This window comes from Alligator sinensis, unplaced genomic scaffold (assembly GCF_000455745.1).
Source record: "Alligator sinensis unplaced genomic scaffold, ASM45574v1 scaffold1216_1, whole genome shotgun sequence".
In the NCBI taxonomy this organism is placed as follows: domain Eukaryota; kingdom Metazoa; phylum Chordata; order Crocodylia; family Alligatoridae; genus Alligator; species Alligator sinensis.
Genome location: NW_005842018.1, coordinates 2017381 through 2038137, shown reverse-complemented (window position 1 = coordinate 2038137; position 20757 = coordinate 2017381). Strand labels below are relative to the sequence as shown.

General features: G+C 45.7%; 1 protein-coding gene across 3 annotated transcripts in view; it reads left to right on the top strand.

Moving 5' to 3' along the window:
* Positions 1-20757, top strand: part of MCM10 (minichromosome maintenance 10 replication initiation factor) — a 34556-nt gene that overhangs the window by 13514 nt on the left and 285 nt on the right. For 2 of the 3 annotated variants that reach the window (XM_025202307.1, XM_006022133.3), the window contains exons 12-20: positions 4541-4642; positions 4729-4843; positions 5339-5567; positions 10018-10159; positions 12022-12140; positions 13459-13572; positions 14367-14512; positions 14729-14771; positions 15236-17715. In XM_025202307.1, coding sequence (XP_025058092.1) covers positions 4541-4642; positions 4729-4843; positions 5339-5567; positions 10018-10159; positions 12022-12140; positions 13459-13572; positions 14367-14512; positions 14729-14771; positions 15236-15319 — 1094 coding nt within the window. In that variant the 3' untranslated portion in view covers positions 15320-17715. Of the gene's footprint in view, positions 1-4540; positions 4643-4728; positions 4844-5338; positions 5568-10017; positions 10160-12021; positions 12141-13458; positions 13573-14366; positions 14513-14728; positions 14772-15235; positions 17716-20757 lie in introns of those variants that run through there. The other variant, XR_003093702.1, reaches the window with a different exon arrangement.

The window sequence follows — 20757 nt, the reverse complement described above, 5'->3', positions numbered from 1 at the left end:
GGCATTGGCAGTACCCTCGTTTGCCTGTTGCAGGGTGTTCTTGGTATTTTGTGTATTGTTTTTGGCAGCTACAGGTAAGGTTTGGAAGTGGCAATTCTGGGGATTCCTTTGGTTCTCAATAGAGGGTGAACACAAGTAATAGAGTGGTCATAGTCATAGAGAAGTATGGCTGGAAGGGACCTCCAGAAGTTATCCAGTCCAACCCCCTGCCTGAGGCAGAATCATCCCTACCCAAACCGTCCCATACAACCGTAATCTAAACCAAGGGTGGGCAAATTATGGTCCGCTGAAGGATTTTGTCTGGCCTGCAGCAGGTTCCTCGATCATGTCTAGCCGAGGCACGTGCAGCTGGTTCCGCCATCTCCAGGCATGCAGCAGGGCTGGGCTGGCACAGTGGCCTGACTCCATTTCCCAACAGTGGTAGCTCCCTCTGGCTGCTGCAGCTGCCAGATGTAGCCCTTCTGCCCAGGCACCCCAGTGAGTCTGTCCTGCATCCCCTGCTGGGGGTGGGACCTGTGTAGTCGGGGCACTCAGCCAGGTGGATGGGATGGGGCCACAGGTTAGCAGGGAGCTGTGTTTGGGAGTGAGGTGGGTGGGTTGGTGGGGCCAGGGAGACACCAGGATTTGGGGGCTGTGACAGCCTGGGGCCCAGGTCAGGGCAGAGCAGTGATCTGCTGCCTGCACACCCCTGCAATGGGCACAGGTTCTGCAGGCAGGGGTATATGGGGAGTGGATCATGGTTCTGCCCTGGCTCCAGCCTTGTGCTGTCACCACCCCAAGATCCCAGAGTGTTTGCAACCCTGCCCACCCATCTCACTGCGAAACACAGCTTCCCACCTGGTCACATGCCCTGCCTGTGTGGCTCCTGGGTGGTTTCTGTGGAGACCCCGGGAATGTAGAGTGGTGACAGCATGTGCGAGGAGTTGCATCTGGGGCCGGGTGTGGGATTTTGGCGGGGTGACAGCACAGGGCTTGGGCTGGGGCAGAGCCGCAATCCGCTCCTTGCACGCAGAACTTGCGCCTGTTGGAGGGGCATGCGGGCAGTGGATTGCTTCTCTGCCCTGTGATCCCAGTCTTGCCCACCCATCCTGCTATTGAACATTGCTCCCTGTCCACCCATGGCTGCATCCCACATAGGGAGTTTTGGGGAGCTGTTGAGCATGGGGGTGAGGGGGAATCTGACTTGACCTGCAACAGCTCAGCAAAACTCCCTGTGTGGCCTGTGGGCCCAAATAATTGCACACCCCTGATCTAAACTCTACATAAGACTACCCTCAACCCTGACACAGCATAGACCTATCACCCTAACCTGCCACAGGTAATTCAGGGAGGACCTACAGCAGCCAATGTCCTGCTTCTATAAACTTGTCAATATGTGCTCAATAGGTCCTGGGTAGAGGGCCATGTTCCCTGCTACAGAGGAAGGCAAAAAACCCCTCACAGTCCATACCAATCTGACCATGGGGTAAAATTCCTTCCTAACCTCAAATATGGTGATTGGTCTGATCCTGAGCAGAGGGGCAAGACCTTCTAGCCACAAATCTCTGGCTTTGCTCCTCGCAGGAGAATCAGCACACCCCAGCTGAAGTCCCCAGCCTTAGCTGCAGCCAACATTCAGTGCCTCTGGGAAGGCTTAAAAACACCGTGATGCATATAGCAAAATAAAGAGGACACAGGTAGGAACTAGCAAAACCTGGAAGCATGGGGAATACCCATGGTAGAAAATAGGCATAGCTGCACCTAGCTCATCCCTGACCAGTGGCTGTCCAACCCCTTCTTGAACACCTCCAGGGATGAGGAGTCCACAACTTCTCCACACAGTCTGTTCCACTGCCTCACTGTTCTCATAGAGTGAAGAAGTTTTTCTGGATACAATCTAAATTTACTTGCTGCAACTTCAAGCCATTGTTCCACATCCTCTTCTCTGCAGCAAGAGGTAAAAGGTGTTTCACTCTTGTTTATGGCAGCCTTTCAAGTATTTGCAGACTGTAATCATGTCTCCTCTTAAGCACCTTTTCCACAAACTGAACATGCCTAGCTCCTTCACTCTCTTCTCATATGACCTGCTTTCCAAGCCCTTGATCATCTTTTCTGCCTGCCTTTAGGCCCTCTCTAACTTCTCCACATCCTTAAAAGGTGGAGCCCAGAACTTGAAACTACTCCAGATGAAGCCTAACCAGTCCCAAGTAGAGAAGCACTATCACTCTCTGTGTCTTGCATCTAAGCCTTCTATTGATGCATCCCAAAACCGCATTTGCCATTTGTGCAGCTGCATCATACAGCAGACTCATACAGACTCCCAAGTCCTTTTTCATAGAGTTGCTATCCAGCCAGGTGTCCCCCATTTTGTATTTGTGTTTTTGGTTATTCCTCTCGAGGTGTAGCACTTTGCATTTGTCTGCACTGAACTTCATCCTGTGGTTCTAGTCCCACTTTCCAGCCTGTTGAGATCCTTCTGAATTGTGCATGCATTCACCAACATGTTTACAATCCTTCTTGGTTTTGTGTCGTCTCCAAACTTGCTCAAGAAGCTTTCTGTGCCAGCACCCAAATAATTAATAAACACGATGAACAGCACTGGGCCTAGGACAGACCTCTGTGAGACTTCCTGACATTCTGACATGGACCCATTAATAATTGCACTTTGTTTGCAGCTATTGAGCCAGTTATCTATGCAACATGTAGTAGTTTTACCTAGCCAACATTTCACCAATTTGTTTATGAGGAAGTTGTGCTGGACCTTGTCAAAAGCCTTGTTGCACTGTATCTGAGCATTTCCTCCATACATCCAAGTAGTTACTCTGTCAAAGGACGGTTAGGGCTGCCAGACTCTGGAATGGACTCCCAAGGGAGGTGGTGCTCTCTCCTACCTTGGGGGTCTTCAAGAGGAGGCTGGATAGATATTTGGCTGGGATGTTATGACCCCAGGACTCATTCCTGCCCGGGGCAGGGGGTCAGACCTGATTATCTGTTTAGGTCCCTTCCAACCCTAACAACTATGAGGTTACGATTCTTTGACGTTATTTGTGTTTCATAAATCTATGCTGGCTGTTTGTGATCAGGCTTTCCTTCTCCAGAGGCTTACGAATGGCCTTCCTTCAGATATGCTCCAGTAACTTCCTGGGTACTGAAATAAGGCTCACTGGTCTGTAGTTCCCTGGGTCCTCCTTCTTGCCTCTTTTAAAGAGATTGGACTTAATGGCCTGGGAGGATCCTTCCAGCCCTGCTTCAATCTGAGTGCTGCTCCTGAATCTGTCCCTGGCTATCTGTGGCCTCAAGTAAATTGGTTGTCCCCTGTGCCTTCATTTCCTGCTGTACTTTGCTTAGTATTATACATCCTGTAGAAAGACCAGTGCTTAGGACAGGCAAGGCCTAACCTTTTTGGCAGGTATGCCATGCCCTCTCCAAGGGTCACTCTAGTCCCCTTCCCTTGGCTGGTCTCCTGCTCTGTTTTCTGTTCCCTGCCCTGTCACTGCGCTGCCTGTCTCCTCTACAATCTGCTGTGTACTGTGGGTTGTCTACTTCTGGCTTAGGGCACTAGTCTGGGCCTTGGGAGACCTGAATGCAAGTCTTTGCTTTGGTACTCTATTTGCTTGTGTAACCTTGGGTAAGTCGCTCGCTCCTGATCCACAAAGAGAGCTAATCACCTCACTCCAATTGATTTCTGTAGGAGGTAGGCACCTAGACACCTTTGTGGATCTGAGGTTTAGGGTCTCTGGCTATAGACACATGTAACATATAACTAAAAAGGGGAGAAGTTGCGATTCTGGAGTTTGCATCACCCATAATTTATGTCTGTGCTCCTGTAGTGATATAAGTGAGTTAAATCCTGTAACTTTAAATCTTAATGAAACATACTGAAGTGGCAGGGGTTTGGCTACCTACGTATCACCCTAAGAGCATGCAAATTTTATTTCACTTGGACCAACTCATACCTATGTCATTTGATCCTGGTATAGTTGTCATGTCTGTCTAAACCAGTGATTCTCAACCAGGGTGCCACAGCACCACGGGGTGTCTTGAGATCCTTTCAGGGGTGTGACAGAGTGCTACACAATGTTATTGCAGTTAGGTTTGCAAATATGATTCACAAGTTAAATCCACAGAATTCAAATAGGAATCCAGAGTGTTCCTTTGGTCAGAAAGACCTTTGGTCTTTCTGTGTTCTCTGCAGTAGAAGCTTGCTCATTTTTTTTTTTCTTCAGTCAAAAATCAAGTGAAAAATAGGTGACATTTTTTTGAGGGGTGCCTTGAATCTAAAAAGGTTGAAGATCACTGGTCTAAACCCTCAGTTCTCCACTTGTAAAACAAGGATAAGAGTGCTTCTTTAGCTCAGAGGGGATCTTGGGTGCTTGTGCACTTTGGTAATAGGGACTGTATAAAAACCTAAAACAGGAAGGAGAGTAGTCTGTGAAATCAGAAAGGGGCAGCCAGTATTAGTGGATTGTGTTTCTGAGCTGTCAAGTGTGAAATACTATAGCCAGACCTTTTTCCCTTTGTGGTTTTGAGTCCATTAGAATTTTTTTGTTTTCTGTTCTAGGTGCTGCTAAGAGACCTTTATCATGTTCTGATGACTTCAAAGACTTGTTAACGATGCCAACCTTTGGAGCCCGGAACCTCTGCAAGCACTGGTCCAAGGCAGGTGTGTCCACATACTCCTCCCAACACTTACCTTTGAAGACACTTGGCTCTTTTGTGCAACCCTTACCTTTTGGATTTTTATTTTAGGTGCTGAGAAGGAAGGACCTGCTATCCAGTCAATTTCTGCTTCGGCTCTGATCAAACAACAGAAACAGCAATTGCTAGAGGCAAGGAAAAAGCGCTCCGAGGAGATCCAGAAGCGGTAATGCGCTAGCCTCTATGGCTGCTTATGGGAAAGCTGTCCACTTGTTTAGCCCTCAGCTAATTTTTTCTGAGATTTTAAAGTTCTGTAAAACTTAATCTGAATAAAACTAATCTGGTTCTTACTTCAGTGGAAAGCCAAACACATCAGCACTCTGCCTGAGAACTAGAAAGAATAATGGAGGAAGAATAGGTAGAGCAGGCAGCTGAGATCCATGAATTCCCTACTGCAGCACTGACTGACTGACTGACCTCAGAGGGATGTTCTGAGGCTTCACCTTTGCTGGGTCCTTTGAACATCTTCGACAGGCCTCATTTCACCGTCCCAAGTAGTTGAACCGCACGCTGTTTTGCTAGCAGGACTGGCGAGGCCACTTCTGTTGAGCAATGACTTCTGCCTTGACAGGCTCCTTTACATTCTGTTCTGGTATTTGCAGACTCTGCCTTTGTTTGCTGCAGTGATCTATGACTTGTCTCCAATCTCCTCCTTTTTAAGGTTTCTTCAGAATGCAAGTAAAGCTGAGACAGCAGCTTTACCATCCTCTGCGGGGCAATCCACACATCGCTCTCCAACCCCAGGGGCTGAATTCCCCAAAGCTGCAAAGATGACAACTCCACAGACACCTAGACTGGGTGCGGGGTTTTCTGAAGGAGATGATATCCTTTTCTTTGATGTCTCCCCTCCTCCAGCACCAAAGTTAAGTGGCTTAGCAGAAGCTAAGAAGGTAAATGCTCCTTTGAAATGCTGAACTTTGAGCTCCATCTAACTAGCTTAACAAGGAGATTAAGAGGTGATATGATCACAGCCTGTAAGAACTTCCAGAGTGAACATGTAGAGCCATTGGATCTCAATAGAGCTTTAAGTTGAAGCTAGGCACGTTCAGACTGAAGAGTAATTAATTAACCCTTGGGACAACCTAGCTGTGGCTATTGTATATTCTCTGTGTGAAATTTTTTAATTGACATTGGCACAGAGATGCTCTAATTTAAACAAGAACAAGTTCAGGGAAGTCCTTTGGCCTATGTTGTACATGAAGTCAGATTAGACGATCACTAGTCCTTTCTAGCCTTATAATTTGTGAAGTCTGACACTGGTGGCATTTCAGTTATTACCTTGCCTCCAGTGCTTGATGTATTAAGCCCTGCTGTGCCACGCTGAGCTCCTAATGACCACCAGCCATTAGTGGCCAAGCGCCATCTCAGCTGCTCGTTTGTCTAAGCCCCCAGGGCAGTAGCTTATCTGCTAAATAAAGTCTCAAGCATCCAACAGTAGGAGTTGGAACCTCTCCTCTTTACTAGTTCTAATCTATCCTGAATTGGGCAGGTGTGCGCTAGTGCTGTGGGATGGCCAGCCTCTGAAATGAATTTTTCTCACTGTGGTTCTTAATGACCTTGTGTCAGTATCCCAGCCAAGTGTTTGTCTGGCCTACTCTTAACTAGCAAGGCTGGAACATTCAGCCTTGCTCTGTAAGTGATCTTCCTGACGGTCTGCCATTTTACACTGCCAGCTGATGAGAAAGTGCCAAAAGGCAAACTTTTGCTGTCCTTCCCCCTTCCCATCCCCAGTCAGGTACAGCTAGGATTTACTTTCTTGTCTGCAAAGGGATGTGCTTTGGAGACTGCATTGAAGGAAATACGTTTTGTGGGTTTAGCACTGTATACTGCAGGGTTTTATGAGTCTAAGAACTAGCTCAGTTCTTGTCCCATGATGGGTTGCCTTGGGTACCTTTTGCAGCAGGGATACAAAAGCGTCAGCTGAAAGTTTGCCTTCTGCTGGACAAAATCCAGTTCTCTTGTTAGCTGTAATTCAGAGACAAACTTAGGAGGGCTATAATAGCTGCAGGGAATGTAGGATGTAGCTGAATTGTTTTGAGGACCATTGGTTTGTTTTCCATCTTGATAAGAGTTCTGATGTTTCTTTTGTTTAAACTCGCCTTGAATGTTTAAAAAATAGGGCTGCAGGTTGGCTTATAAAAATTAACCCTTTAGCACCTGGGTCCTTTGCCTCTGTGTGCTAGCATCCTGTTGAAGTTGTAAGAATGCCAGATTGTACCTTAATCCAGCAATGTGGCAAATTCCTTGTAATCTCAATATTTGCCCTCAGCCAAGTGGGTAGCAGTGAGCTCTCTAGGTACAGTAGCTGCATTGGGTCTGAGCTGCAGCAGCTTGGTTTCTAACTAGCACAGGCAAGGTTCATCTTTTCTTTGCAGAGATTGTTTTTTGCCTGGGAGAGAGTATCGCCTCCTAATGGGTGGAATGAAAGAGAATATGAGCAGTTTAGGATTGGAGTGAAGGGCCATGTGCAGGGGTTTTTTTGTCTGTCAGTTGCTTACTGATTTCTATAGAAATTTCCAGTGATGTTACCTTATTCTTTGGAAAAGTGGGGAGAAATGTTCGTCTGACCTGTTCCTCTCCATTGTGTCTTCATCCAGATCTGAAACCTCTGAGGCCTACTAAATGCCAAAGAAAAGTGTTGGCCTCTTTCTAGACAGGGAAACAGACTGGCTGGGTGATATGGAGCAGTAGAAGATGGCAGAGTTGGGATTAGAGTTTGTCTGGGATACCCATCCCCCAGCCCCTGCTGCTGCTTTCAGTGGAAAGATTTTCTCTGCTGCATTAGTATCTTAGGAAAGTAGGGCTGGAAGCAACCTCACGAAGTCATTTAGTCCAGCCCCCTGCTCGAGGCAGGATCACCTCTGACTAAATCATCCCAGCTGAGTGTCTTTCCAGCTTGCTCTTGAAAATTTTCAAAGATGGAGATTCCACAATTGCAATCAGGAACATGACTTTGGATACTCCTCTTCCATCTGCTGCACTTAAAAATGGGGTTTTAAACCTAGCGCTCTAAGAATTGACATGCCACTCAGTTGATGAATAGCAAAAAGGCTTGCTTTAATAACTACAAATGAGTTACAAACTAAATGACAGAAAAAGACTCTTTGCCAAAATAAAATGAGCTATTAGTCCTTGTATTATCTTAGCTGCAAAGAAATCTTTACCCAGTACAGGCAGGAAACAGTTTTTGTGCAGCCTTGCAGCGTGGATCTTTTGCTTATCTTGGTTTTCCCTGCACTGCATATACTTTGCTAGCAGTTCTGTTATGCTTTATACTGTTTAATTATATGGTTTCAAAGCATTTTCCTTGATAGTTAGCCAATTAAAGTCCAAACAAAATAGGGAGGAAAAGGTTAACTATCATATTACAGTTGTTAAATTGCCTGCCTCCTGTTTTTGAACTCATCTAGGGGTGAAGACTTGTGTTTTTTTTGCAGACCCTGATTAGCTGAGCAATTAGAAGTGATGGGCTTTGAGTGGTTAAACAGGATACCTAGAGGCATTGGTTACCGGACCTGTCTTTGGGTATTTGTTTATCAGTGGGGCTAATTTGCAATAGCTTGTACCGGTGATGGTCTGTTTACAAAACTCCAGATATACACTGAATGATTGAGACATTTGTAATACAGGCAGTCCTTGACTTACAACATTTCGAGTTACAACATTTCACACTTACAACGTTTCTGAATTGATGCCCTGTTTCAACCTTATGACGTCAGTTTTGACTTTATAACACTTGATCCGATGCAACGCCACGTCAGCGAACAAGTTCGCTGCATCGTTTATCTCCCTGGAGAACATCTGTCCAAATTTCCTTGGACACTTTCTTTAAGAAAGCAGACAAGACTCCAGAAAAACCTGCAGCCAAGACTCCTGAGAAGAGTCCAGCCAAGAGCCTTTTAAAAAGTCCAGCAGTCACCTCAAAGAAGTCCTTCCAAATCAATATGATTGCTATTTACATATAAATACATTAATGTAGCTATGTTACTCATCTATAATTGATCAAGTACAAAATTCTGGGGTACTTTTGGTGAAAATAGGGTATCGGGCCTTGGTTCAGGAACCAATCCCCCATTTATAACATTATTTCTTATGAGAAGACTGGTTCCGAGTTGCAATGTTTCGACTTACAATTGGTTCCTAAAAACCGCATCTTGTCGTAAGTCCGAGGACTGCCTGTACCCTAGACATTGGATGCCTGTTTTGAGAAATGTGAGTATGTCACATACAGGACATTTTTCCTGTATTCAGTGCACCTTTTACAGTTTTGCTTCAGATGAAGATTTAGTCTCTTGTTTTCTTTAGGTGCTAGCTCAAATGAAATGCATATGTAGTTTCCTTGTCTTTACTGGCTCAGTCTCTTTCTCTGGCTTTCTTAGCTTGAAGATACACATGTGATGAGTGTCAGGTCCCTGCCAAGCATGTAGGTTGTAGCTGTGTTGGTCTAAGGACATAGGCAGACAAGGTTCTTTGGGTGAATCTGATATCTTTTATTAGACAGATTTGTTCATTCGGATCACTGTCCTGATTCGATTTGGCTGAATCTGAAGATTCAATGCTGGTTCAGAGAATCAGCGATTCAGTCATAGATGCAGCTTTTAAATGTTTTTTTTTACATACCTTGTGGTTTCAGGCACGGCTCATGAACGCTACAATGCTGGAGCAGATGGAAAGTCACAGGAGCGTGAGGAGGGCCCCCCTGCGCACTCGGCGGCCAACCCAGAAGTATTTCCGGTCCACTTCCGGGTCTGCTGCCAAGCACATGGGGGACCGCCCCCTTAGCTCGGCAGTTGGCCATGGGGGGACCCCAGGTGCCCCCCCAGACCAGGAGGCACCAGTTGCTGAGTTGGGGGGGGGTCCCCATCACGCTTCATGGCCACCGTGCCCCCCCCCTCCCTCCCCCCCACCACCTCGGCCTTCACGAGGCACCTGGTACCTTGAGGTGTGTGAAAAAAACATTTAAAGCTGTGTCTGTGTCCGAATCATCGAATCTCTCCGAATCGATTCGGAAAGTTCTGATTCGATTTGGAGAGATTAAAGGGCCTCCTGATTTGATTTGGATTTGGAGTTTCAGCCGCTGAATTGAGCTGACTCTCTGCTAAATCGAATCAGCGACCAAAGCTTCACACAGCCCTAGTATTGGGTACCTTGAGCTCCACTGTCTCAACACCTAATGCATTGCAAGCCATTAGCGGAGTTTGATTTTCTTGTGGCAGTCTTGTTACCATAACCCCATCTTGCCTCAGCTACGGTCTTGCATTTTTGTGCAAGGGACACTGTTCCAAGCTTTCACAGTTTTCATATCCAGCACCATCTTAATGATTCTTTCCCATTTTCCAGCTGGCTGCTATAAACAAGCTGCGAGTGAAAGGCCAAATCCTCGCTAAAACTGACCCAAACAATGTCAAACGGAAACGACCGGATCCTGCTGAGGTTCTTGCAGTTACAGAGAGAGTGGAGAATGCTGCCCCCGCATCACAAGGTATGTCAGTGCTGCCTGGCATGAAAAATGCTGGTCTCCAGTTATCTCCAGGGCTTTATAGCAAAATGCTGTAAACTGTAAAATGCTGGACAACTGCTCATTCAGCTGAGAATGAGAAATATGTGCTTGGCCAGAGAGATTTGGAAAACATGTCTCAGTCTGACTAAAAAGGGACTAACTCTACAGTGTTTCTGGGGCCAGAGGTTGGGCTTCTTCTGTACTGTTGAGACGGGAGCTACTTATAGTCAGGGAGAGAGATTTTTGTGGCTCAGGGTGAGGTGGTGACTAGGGAGCCAGAATTTTAACAAAGCAGGAAAGGTGAACCACAAAAAAATTAAATTTGTCTAAACAAAACATGGTTTGGAGGCTGATCCCTAACAATATTATGGTGGGCTCCGGTCTCCTTCCAGCTTCAGAACCATCCTGTTACCCCACCCACCTCCACAACCACCACCCACCTCTTTTTCTCCCAAACGCACTGAACAATTAAAAATTCTTACCTCAAGCATTGTCTAATCACTTCAACTCTGCAATAAAACTGCTGTCACCCAGGTGTCACCAGACTTTAGATTGGGATGTGCAAAAGCATCATCCCTCTGGCCTTAAACTGACTCTCATTGCAAGCCAGCAGCATTTGTGCTTCTAAATCAGTGGTTTTCAACCTGTGGTCTGCAGACTGTCTAAGGGACTATGATCAATCTAAAGCTTGTGAATACCCACACTTGTAATCCAAAGGGGTTTGCATCTCCATATGAAAGTTTTTAGGGGTCTGCAAATGAAAAGAGGTTGAAAACCACTATTCTAAATTATTTGGGCGCTGTTGAAAATCTCATCCCACAGGTACAGTGCTAACTACTTGACTGCTGGTCACTTCAGCAGTCACTTCCTGCTGCTGTGTTTATACTGTGGACCCAGTGCCACTTTCGTGATTAGCAGTGTGTATATATGTATGAGATTTGAGCTGCTCCACAATGAGATTCCATGACACTGCTGTTGTTGGCACAGAAATTTGCAGCATGTTGAGAATGGAAAGCCGGGGCTTAGCATAAACCAACACAATAATGTCTTAACTGACTCACAGACTTACTGGTGGCACACTTCTGTTTCTTTTAATGATGGTGCTGTAAACAGCGTGTGGTCATTATTTTATGCTATGCAAACAACAAGTGCTTACTCTGATGCTTCAGCATTTCCACCAAGAAAGTTTGTTTTAGGAGGGAGGTCCAGCTTACCACAGAATACGCTAGCCTTGAACACAGTGCTCTGCCAGTCAGCCTTGCTTTAGGTATGCGGCACCTACTATTTAGGCCGGTCTCGCTCCCTCTGCTTCTAGGCAATCCAGTATTTTTAAATATTCACAAATTGGGAGGTTTCCTAGGTCTTATCAGGGAATATAACTTAATGGCTGGAGTGTGGGATTACTATTAATTGCTAACTTCATTTCCAGCTTTTCCATGAAGTGGCCAAATAGAAATCTTTTCTCTGTTACATGTTTGCAGGGGGTTTTGGACACTTTGCAGGGTTTGTTGATAAAGTGCTGTAAGATCTGCAGAAGGGACTACAAAAAACTGACATTAATGACGCATCTTTGCTTGCAACTAAACTAGAATTTGACTTGTGGTCTCTCTCCGCTGCACCAGTTGTTCTTTCTGTTCCTCACAAATTTTTTTAAGCCACCCTGAGCCTTTTTTGGGAAGGGTGGCATATAAATGTAATGGATAAATAAAGGAATAAATAAATTCTAGCAATTGAGGCATCAGCATTAGCACATCTTGTTCATATGGTATAAAATAACGATCATGTTTAGAAAGCAGAACACAGCTCAGAAGCTGGTGTCAGCAGCAAAGCTCTTGTTTCCCTAGATGCAGATGAGTTGGAGCCAGCCCAAAAGAAACAGCGGGAGCAGCTGGCCTACCTGGAGTCCGAAGAGTTTCAGGAAATTCTGAATGCCAGGTCGAAGCATACGGGTGTCCTGATGGAGGTACATGCCACTTTCTGCGAGACCTATGGGTCAGGGTTGGTAAAAACTAGACACACACAGGTAATGTGTAGGCCCAAGTTTCGATTTGGTATAAATGAGCTTTTGCCAAGAGAGCGATTTCCAGTGTCTAAAAATTCAAATCTATTTTGTTTGACTTGTCAACCCTTCAGTACTGTGCTACTGTCTGAGCGGTAGGAGGAAGATCTGTGTTCATGGCATCTCAAGCAGCCAACCAAAGATCTGTGTTTATGGCATCTGCAAAGAGCCAACCAAACCCAGCTCCAACAGTTACATATTTTAGAGTTTTAAAATGTTTCCACATCTGCTGCATTGCATATGCTGGTAATACCAAGACTTGAGCTTCCAAACTGGACAATGCTCCCTTAGGACACCACTGCAAAGATGGGGCAGGAGGTTGTAACCAAGGAAGTGCTCAAGTTATTTGCAGTTTTTAGCAAATGAGGCACTTTTGCAAGAGAAGCTAAGAGTGCCCTTGCAAAGGGAAAAGCCTCTCAGACCTATTCAGTATTTATAGTGAAAGGCCCAGATTCACCAAATAACATTGTGACAACACTCACAGTGACTGTGTGCATAACTTACGCATCCAGCTCCTGGAGTTTGTGGCCCCAAGTAAGTCTAAAAAGTTCCCTATTCCATCCATATGGGAAGCCAAGAGCAGGACTCGCAACAGCCAGCCTGTTGTGGAGGGGACACAGGTGGGGGCTAGCGAACTGACAGGAAACAATGAAAAGAAGGGCATATCTTGCAGTCCTGTCTTGCTTATGGACTTCAGTGCCTCCCTGGGTCTTAGGGTCTTATAAGATAAGGATTCACTGTATTGAATTCAAGTATAAGACCATTGGTTCCCCTGTTTTTCTTTCAAAACATGGTGGCGTGCTCCTTTTATAGTCTAGTACTTGGAGCACTCAGCCAGGAAGTGGGAGACTTGGGTTCAAATCCCTCCTCAGCCTATGATGTTCAAACCTGCCTCTTCCACCTCCCAGGAGAGAGCACTCTTATCCTCTCCTGTTGAGGCTGTGGTACTGTGAGCTTCCCAATGCTTTTGCTTGTACTTTTGCTTCCCTCTGCTAAAATGAGTGCCCATTTGTTAGCTGTTAGGTAGCTTCTGTGATGTATCCCAGAGGTGGCTGCATTTCAGTGGAGAAGTGTGCACATAGTCTACCCTGCTCTTCTAACAAGAACATATAAAATGGATTATTTGGAGCTTCGAAAAGATTTCAGCCAAAACCACTAGATGGGGAGCTGCTCCTGCAGTTTGTACAGCAGACTACATACAGTGTCTCTCGTGTCATGGCAGGTTGAGGCTGAACTTCAGGAACGCTACTTTGAGCCCCTGGTGAAGAAAGAAGAGCTGGAAGAGAAGATGAGGAGCATTAAAGAGCAGAAGTGCCGGGTGGTGACGTGCAAGACGGTGAGTAAAACGGGAGCAGGGAGGTACGTGGTGCACTCACTGTGTTGGAATGGGAATTTGTGCTCCTGCAGCCCTGCTTGGCTTTGTTAAAGCCTGTGATTGTAAAGAAAGTGGCTTGCTGCTTGGGGATGTTGGCAGCATCAGCTGGAGCCGTGAGGTGATGCTGAAGGAGTTAGACGCTGCCTCTGAGGTTCCCCAAGCTAAGTTTGCTCAGGTTCCCTGGCCTCTGGTCCCTCAGGCTATCCAGTTACCAGCTTTTCTTGCCAGCCTGAAACTGTCCTGGGATGCCGGAGTCCCTCAGGACTGTTGTTGTCCAGTACTGATCATTTGCACAAAGCCTAACACCCAGGCTACTTCATCTGCATCTTGCTGACTGTGTCATCAGTGACAGAGAAGGAGTTTTACCCCTTTAAAATGCACGGGGAGAATTCTTCCCTGCCTGCACAGTTTCTAGCACGCTTTCCCACCCAAAGCCTCTCCTCGCTGTCTGTGGCTACACAGAAGGCAATTGTGTGCTCTGGTCTCTGCTGGGAATTGGGCCAAGCATGACAAAAGGTGGTAGCGGAGGGAGGAAGGGGCAGTGTGGGAAGGGCCAATGGCAGAGTCCAGAGGCAGCGACCTCAGCAGCATGGCTGCTGCCTTGGGGATGAAAGAACAGAGGGGAGCATTCTTCTGATCCAGAGCGAGCGCTCAGTCCCAGCTGTGCAGCAGGACGGCTCTCGTACTGGTACGTGTTACGCAGTCTCTGCTCGTCTCAATGTGCTCTCTCGCCCCCCTCCCCTGTTGCCTTGCAGTGCAAATACTCCTATTTCAAGCCCCTGGATACATGCCTGAAGGAGAATCACGATTACCACTGGCACGAGGGTGTGAAGCGATTTTTCAAGTGCCCGTGTGGAAACAGAGCCATCTCTCTTAACAGGCTACCAAAAAAGCCCTGCAGGTAGGAAGGGTTCCCCAGCAGTGTGTTTGCAGGGGGACTTGTACCATCCAGTAACTAGTGTACACTTTATCATTACAGTAGCAAGTGCCAGGGTCTGAAGCCGTTCCCTCTGGCTGCTAAGCATTGTTGGAAGGATGTAGGAGGGCTGGTGGTCCTCTGGTATTGTGCAGCAAATGGATTCCAACCCAATCCTAACCTTCCATCTTCCTCTTTCAGCACCTGTGGCCTCTTCAAATGGGAGCGAGATGGGATGCTAAAGGTAGGTGCAGGCCGGGGCCTACAGTGGGAATAAGGCTGATTCTTTCAGTGGTTTTTCCCAGGCTTTGCTAATATAAGCCACCTAAAAGTGAAGGATTCCATTTCCTGAAACGGATCCATTTAAGTGCACGTCTCTACTCACCTGGCATGTTACTAGCAACCCTGAACTAATCTGCCTCAGCACAGATAGTTTATTTATTTTATGGCACCTTAGCGTTTATTCTTTGGTTTTTATTGTTTAAGTTTGTTTAAGGCCTTGTTTAAACTGGCATGGTAGGAATTTGCATTGTAAAGTTATAGCTGCATTTTCAGAATCGCCTGTAGGATCTCGTGGAACGATGTGCTTATTGTGAGCGTAGGTGTTCTAGTCAGATAATCATTTACCTCAGCTTCTTTCAGAAAAATGTAATGGAGCTGGCTTAGCTTGAATTTGAATCTTCATCCATTGTATGTTCATGTTTTTAGGAGAAGAAAGGTCCGAAGATTGGTGGAGAAACACTTTTACCAAGAGGGGAAGAACAACCCAAGTTTCTTAACAGTCTTAAGTAACCCACAGATGATTTTTCACAACATTTACCTCGTCTGACTTTGAATTGTGCATTTACTAAAAACATGTGGGTTCTGTGTTTTGGTATGAAAAATTGGGAAAACCCATTTCTACTGGCCAGGGCACCTCAGTCTTTCCTCTAGTTCTTCCCTTGGATTGACCAATTTTGTCTACTTAGGTTGACTGAAGAGACTATGTGAAATATGTGGTCACGCTGATTCTTTCTTAGGAACAAGCTGTTTACAGCATTTAGAAACAAAACTCTGCTATCATGGAATTTGAATTTTAATTTGAATGAATTGTTCTACATACACTTTATGTCACTGGAATCATACAGCACAAGCCGTTATGAACTTGGAAGACCTTTGACACGGAACACAAATGCTTCCAGTCTGTCTCTGCTACATAATAGGAAACAAAGCCTAGCATAATATATTAATTCAGCTGTTCCAGTGCTACCTCCCACTGTTACAGCATACAAAAGCAGCAGCATATCGTAGGGTGTATTTATGGAGGTATGTGATATGCCAATGTCCACATATGGCTTTTCGGAGTTGTCAGAACTGCTCATTGGAGCTTGCAGGGCCAATTGTAAGCTGCTTAGAAATTTTAGAAGGTAAAGTGTTCAAAAGTGCTGAGTGACTTGGACATTGAGACTCAATCGTGCTTAGACCTCTGAGTCACTTACGCTCTTGTGCAAATGTTATGCCTTCTTTCTAGCTGACTGCACTGGACAAATCTAAGCTGCTGGAGTCATCGATTTGTCATCTGCACCTGTGGGTCATTACAGTTACAGAGCTCCCTGCTCACAAAATGGTGTTTTAATTATTTTAAAGAATCTGGCAGTATTTTGTACATGGTTTTAGAGAACAAACATTTTGTTTCGTCTCAATCCCTTTCTTTAACATTTTAAAATCCTTTTAATTGGATAGAGAAGCCACAGTCCATATGACCCCATAGTGCTTTGAATGCCAGTAGCACCAGCAACCTGTGGCATACCAGCTACCTCCAGGACAGATGTTTGACCCCTCAGGTGACTCAGGAGAGAGCCAGTTTTATTTTCCTGAAAGCAAGTTGCCCTAGAAACCCTGGTGTGTTTAACAGACCATCCTTGGCTTGAGAGTCTCCCTGAAAGTGTCCGTTCTGCTGCCTTGTGGCTAACATTAGCATCCCACGAGTCCCTAAACCCAGAAATTAAGTTGAATTTATGCAAATGAAAGTGCCACAGCCTGATTTTTGTATGTCCAGGTGGTGTTGTGAGTTAACACCTCTCATCTTCTTCACGTCTGTGCCAGGAGTGGAGAGGGAGTAAGCAATTGGACCCCTCCAGTTGGAAAAAGGTACCTGTGTGCTGGGCATGGCTGTCCTCAGCTGACTCTTTCCTTCACACTTTCTCATCCTACAAGGGTTTTTGTTGCTGTAACACGTGGCAAGTGAGTACACATATTCCATTACCATAAGTACTGAACTGTGTGACACTTCAGTTTGTTTGGCCTGTTGTTACCTCACTCGGAGTCCTTGTAAATATGGTGATCCCTGGCCTTACGTGTTCTATAATGTGTATTGCAATAAACACCCTAAAGAAGGGAAGAGAGGAGTTTGTGTGACCAGTTCTTGTAGACTGGTTGTCATATGCAATGAGCTGAAGTACCTTGACATACCCAGGTACCCACTGACTGGTGACTCAAGACACTTAGCTTCTGATTCCCTGGTCCCAGCTGCCAGACAGTATCCTGTCTTTGAGACAGGAGTTTCTTAATGCGAAGCCCACAGTGTTTATGACTGGGAATTAACAATGGGGCAGTAACGGTAGTGCTCCACAATGTACAGCTATGGAATTTGGCTCCAGGCTTTCATTCTTTAGCTAAGGGAAAGCTAGGGAGATAGAGGTGTTGTCCTTGTATCCATTAACTAGCAAAAACCAGATTATGGAGCATTTATTCTCTGTTTACAGTGTTACGGTTGTTATCATAGAGAAGCAGAACTGGAAGAAACATCCATAGGTTGTCTTGTCCAACCCCCAAACAAGCAAAAAGTGGGCTTTCCCCCTCAGCTTAGCTGGCAAGGGCAGCAAGCAGCCTTAAACTCATGCCCTCTGGGCTCCTGGCCTGATTCGTCCTTTTAAATACCATCAAAAACCTTGTCTCCATCAAAATAAGATACATACCTACCCAGCACCCATGGAAGGTACAATGTCCTATCCAGACCTCTAGGGTGCCTGTCATCACGGGATCTAAGCAGCCTTTAAGACTCACCATTTCTCATCATGGGAGCCAAGTCTGTGCTCATAGGTTTGTTGGATATTTGCGAAGTGTTGGATTTCCTTGTTCCATCCATGTTGGTTGATATTTGGTTGGATTTCTTTCTAACGTCCCATTAAATTTGCTGAGTAATAATTATGGGCATTCATCTAGTGCTTTCCAGAGCTTAAGGAATAAAAGAGAGAGACTCCCATTGATTTCATAGATTGTAAGGCCGGAAGATCTTCGGATCCAGCCCCCTGCAGGAAGCAGGAAGGACATCTGGGGTCAGGTGACCCCAGCGAGGTGACCAACCAGTCTCCTCTTGAAGATTTCCAGGGTAGGTGATTGCACCATCTCTGGAGGAAGCTTATTCCACAGTCTGGACATCCTGACTGTGAAGAAGTTTTTCCTCATGTTGAGCCTGAATCAATCTTCCAGGAGTTTGTGGCTATTACTCCTAGTTTTCCCCTTGAGTGCCCTGGTGAACTGTTGCTCACCAAGCCCTTGATGTACTCCCCTAGCGTAGCAGTAAGCTGCTGCCAGGTTCCCTCTCAGCCTTCTTTTCTTCAGGCTGAAGAGTCCCAGATCCCTCAGCCTTTCCTCACATGGCTTGCCTTTTAATGCTCTGATCATACGGGTGGCTCTTCTTTGGACTCTCTCAAGCTTGTCCACGTCCTTGTTAAAGTGCGGTGCCCAGAACTGGACACAGTACTCCAGCTGTGATCTCACCAGTGCTGAGCAGAGGGGAAGAATCGCCTCCTTGGCTTTGCTGGAGATGCATCGATTGATGCATGCCAGAGTATTATTTGCCCTACTGGCTACAGCATCACACTTCCGACTCATATTCAAACTGTGGTCTGTTATTACCCCCAGGTCCCTTTCATTTGTGGTACTAGTCAGTTTGGTGCCACGAAGCCTGTAGGTGTGTTGCGGGTTGTTCATCCCGAGGTGGAGCACTTTACATTTCTCGATGTTGAACTTCATCACATTCTGATCTGCCCAACTTGCCAGCCTGTCTAGATCCACCTGTATCTGTAGCCTATCTTCAAGCATGACCATGCTCCCCCGTAACTTGGTGTCATCCACAAACTTGGCCAGTTTCAGTGGCCTTTGAGCCTCAAATACCGTGCCCCAAGGAAGATAGGAAAAACAATAATTGAGTACTCCCTTTTTTTCTCCCTTGCTGCTGGTCAGCTCTTCTGCTGTGTTAACTTTGGCAGGACAGATCTGTTGGCTTATCAGTTAAATCACTGGGCTAAACTGCACTGGAATTCAATTCTGAATGTGAAAATATGCTCTATAATGGGGCCGTTATTCAGATTTGGAGAGCAAGCTCAGAGATCAGCTGGGAATGGAATTCCTGGCGAGGAAGTGTTTCCTCGACCGCAGGAATAAATTTTCCAGACAGTGTGCCAAGTTTGCATATCAAAATGGGTGGGAGGACACAAGCCCTTTATTGGAATAACCTTGTTTTTAATAGACCCGTTAAGCATTTTTCCCCTTCTGGACTTCAAAATTCATCTCACCTTTTGGGAGTGTTAATTTAGAAAGAACTACTAACTTGTGTTGCTGAAAGGAATCTTCCTACCTTGCCCTTTGCAAATGCTTTGGGGTAATAAAACCTGCATTTTTTACTTTTCTACAGTAATCAGTTCAGTCTCATTAACCGTTAAATAAAGGCAGGTTAATGAAAATTTAATACTCTTTTGAAACATGGAGTTAAAAGGCCTTCACTTCCCCCCTTGTTTTTAATTTAAGATTATAAGAAATTGTGGCATTAATAGGTTGGCTTTTTAATTGAAGTGGCAACCTGGCATTATAAACACTGAGGCAGTTAGTGCAGTGTGTGTCTCACTGCCGGCTTCTAGCCAAATGAACAGTACCTCATTTCTGGTGCTTGGCTCATGCTCTTGCTTTGAGTCATTCAATGGCATGTCTGACAAGAACCTCTCTCAACTTATTACAGGCTGGTAAGCACACAAATGCTCCTTACCGAGCTCTACGTGGAATCAATGTTTTTATTCTCAAGGGCATGCTAGCTTCCTGCCTTTCTATACGAAGATGCATCCAGTAGAAGAATGCACTGGAAATTCTTGTGTGCTTTCAATACGACTGGATTTGCTTATTTCTAGCTGCACTTATTTTTAAATATTTGCAAAGGTTCATATGCCAGTAGGATATAATATATTCAGGTTAGGAGTCCCATGTTGGATTAAGTTTGAATGCAGAAGCCCCAGCCAGCCTATTTTGTTGCTCAGATGATAGTCCTTCCCAAGAAAGGTGCTTGCAGGACTGTGGCTGGGAAGCAACACAGGTTACAATTTGGGTCACTGACTTTGTTTCTCAGCTGCTGACCCACACTTACATAATGTTTTTTCTAGTCTGACCTGCAAAGGGGTATATGGGGTAAGCCTAGTGGGGGAAGGGAATTGGGACAACCTGGAGGGGCCTGTGGCCAGGACAAAGGTAATTTAAGATATGGGGGCTGCTCTGGGCAGGGGACCAAGCATCATCACACAGAAGAAAGGTAAGCACAAAAGAGAAAATGGGAGAGACCGGCCAGTCTGAAATGCTGACATCTTGGAATTGATAGAGGAGGAGCTGAGACTGGGGAGGATGCTCTTGAGGAATTTGGCTGTTTCAAACCCCAGACAAATGTAGACCATATCCATACTTAAGACTGCTTTACCATCCCACAACTATGTACCAGTGTGGTTATTATGCATGAGGTCTTGTTTCTCCCATAACTACTATATTGTGTATATTTTTCCAATGTTAACCTTTCCTTAGTAAAGCTTCTGCATCTATTCTTGAGTGCTTTAGGAACAGAGTCCCTGGGGTTAAGCAATTTCTTGATCATGTCTGTTCCTTGTATTCCTGCCCTGTTCTTCCTGAGGTGGTTAAGAGAAGTGCTGAGAGCCCCAGTGGGATGGAGCTCCAGTGGAGCACATCTAAGTGTCTGGGGGCCTTGGGGAGTCTTAGGCACCGATTTGGGTGTTTTGTGTAAAGCTCTGCTCTGAGGCCTGAGTCTAAAGGTCCCAGAGACAATGTTAAGAGTCTGAGTCCTGGCTGAGTAGTAAGTGGGACCTACTAACTGGTTCTTTTTGCAGCAGGTCGGAGACCACGGCAGTATTAGCTATGGGTTAGAGCAGGGGACAGTGACTCAACAGGTCTGGGGGCTGATCAAGACTTCAGAT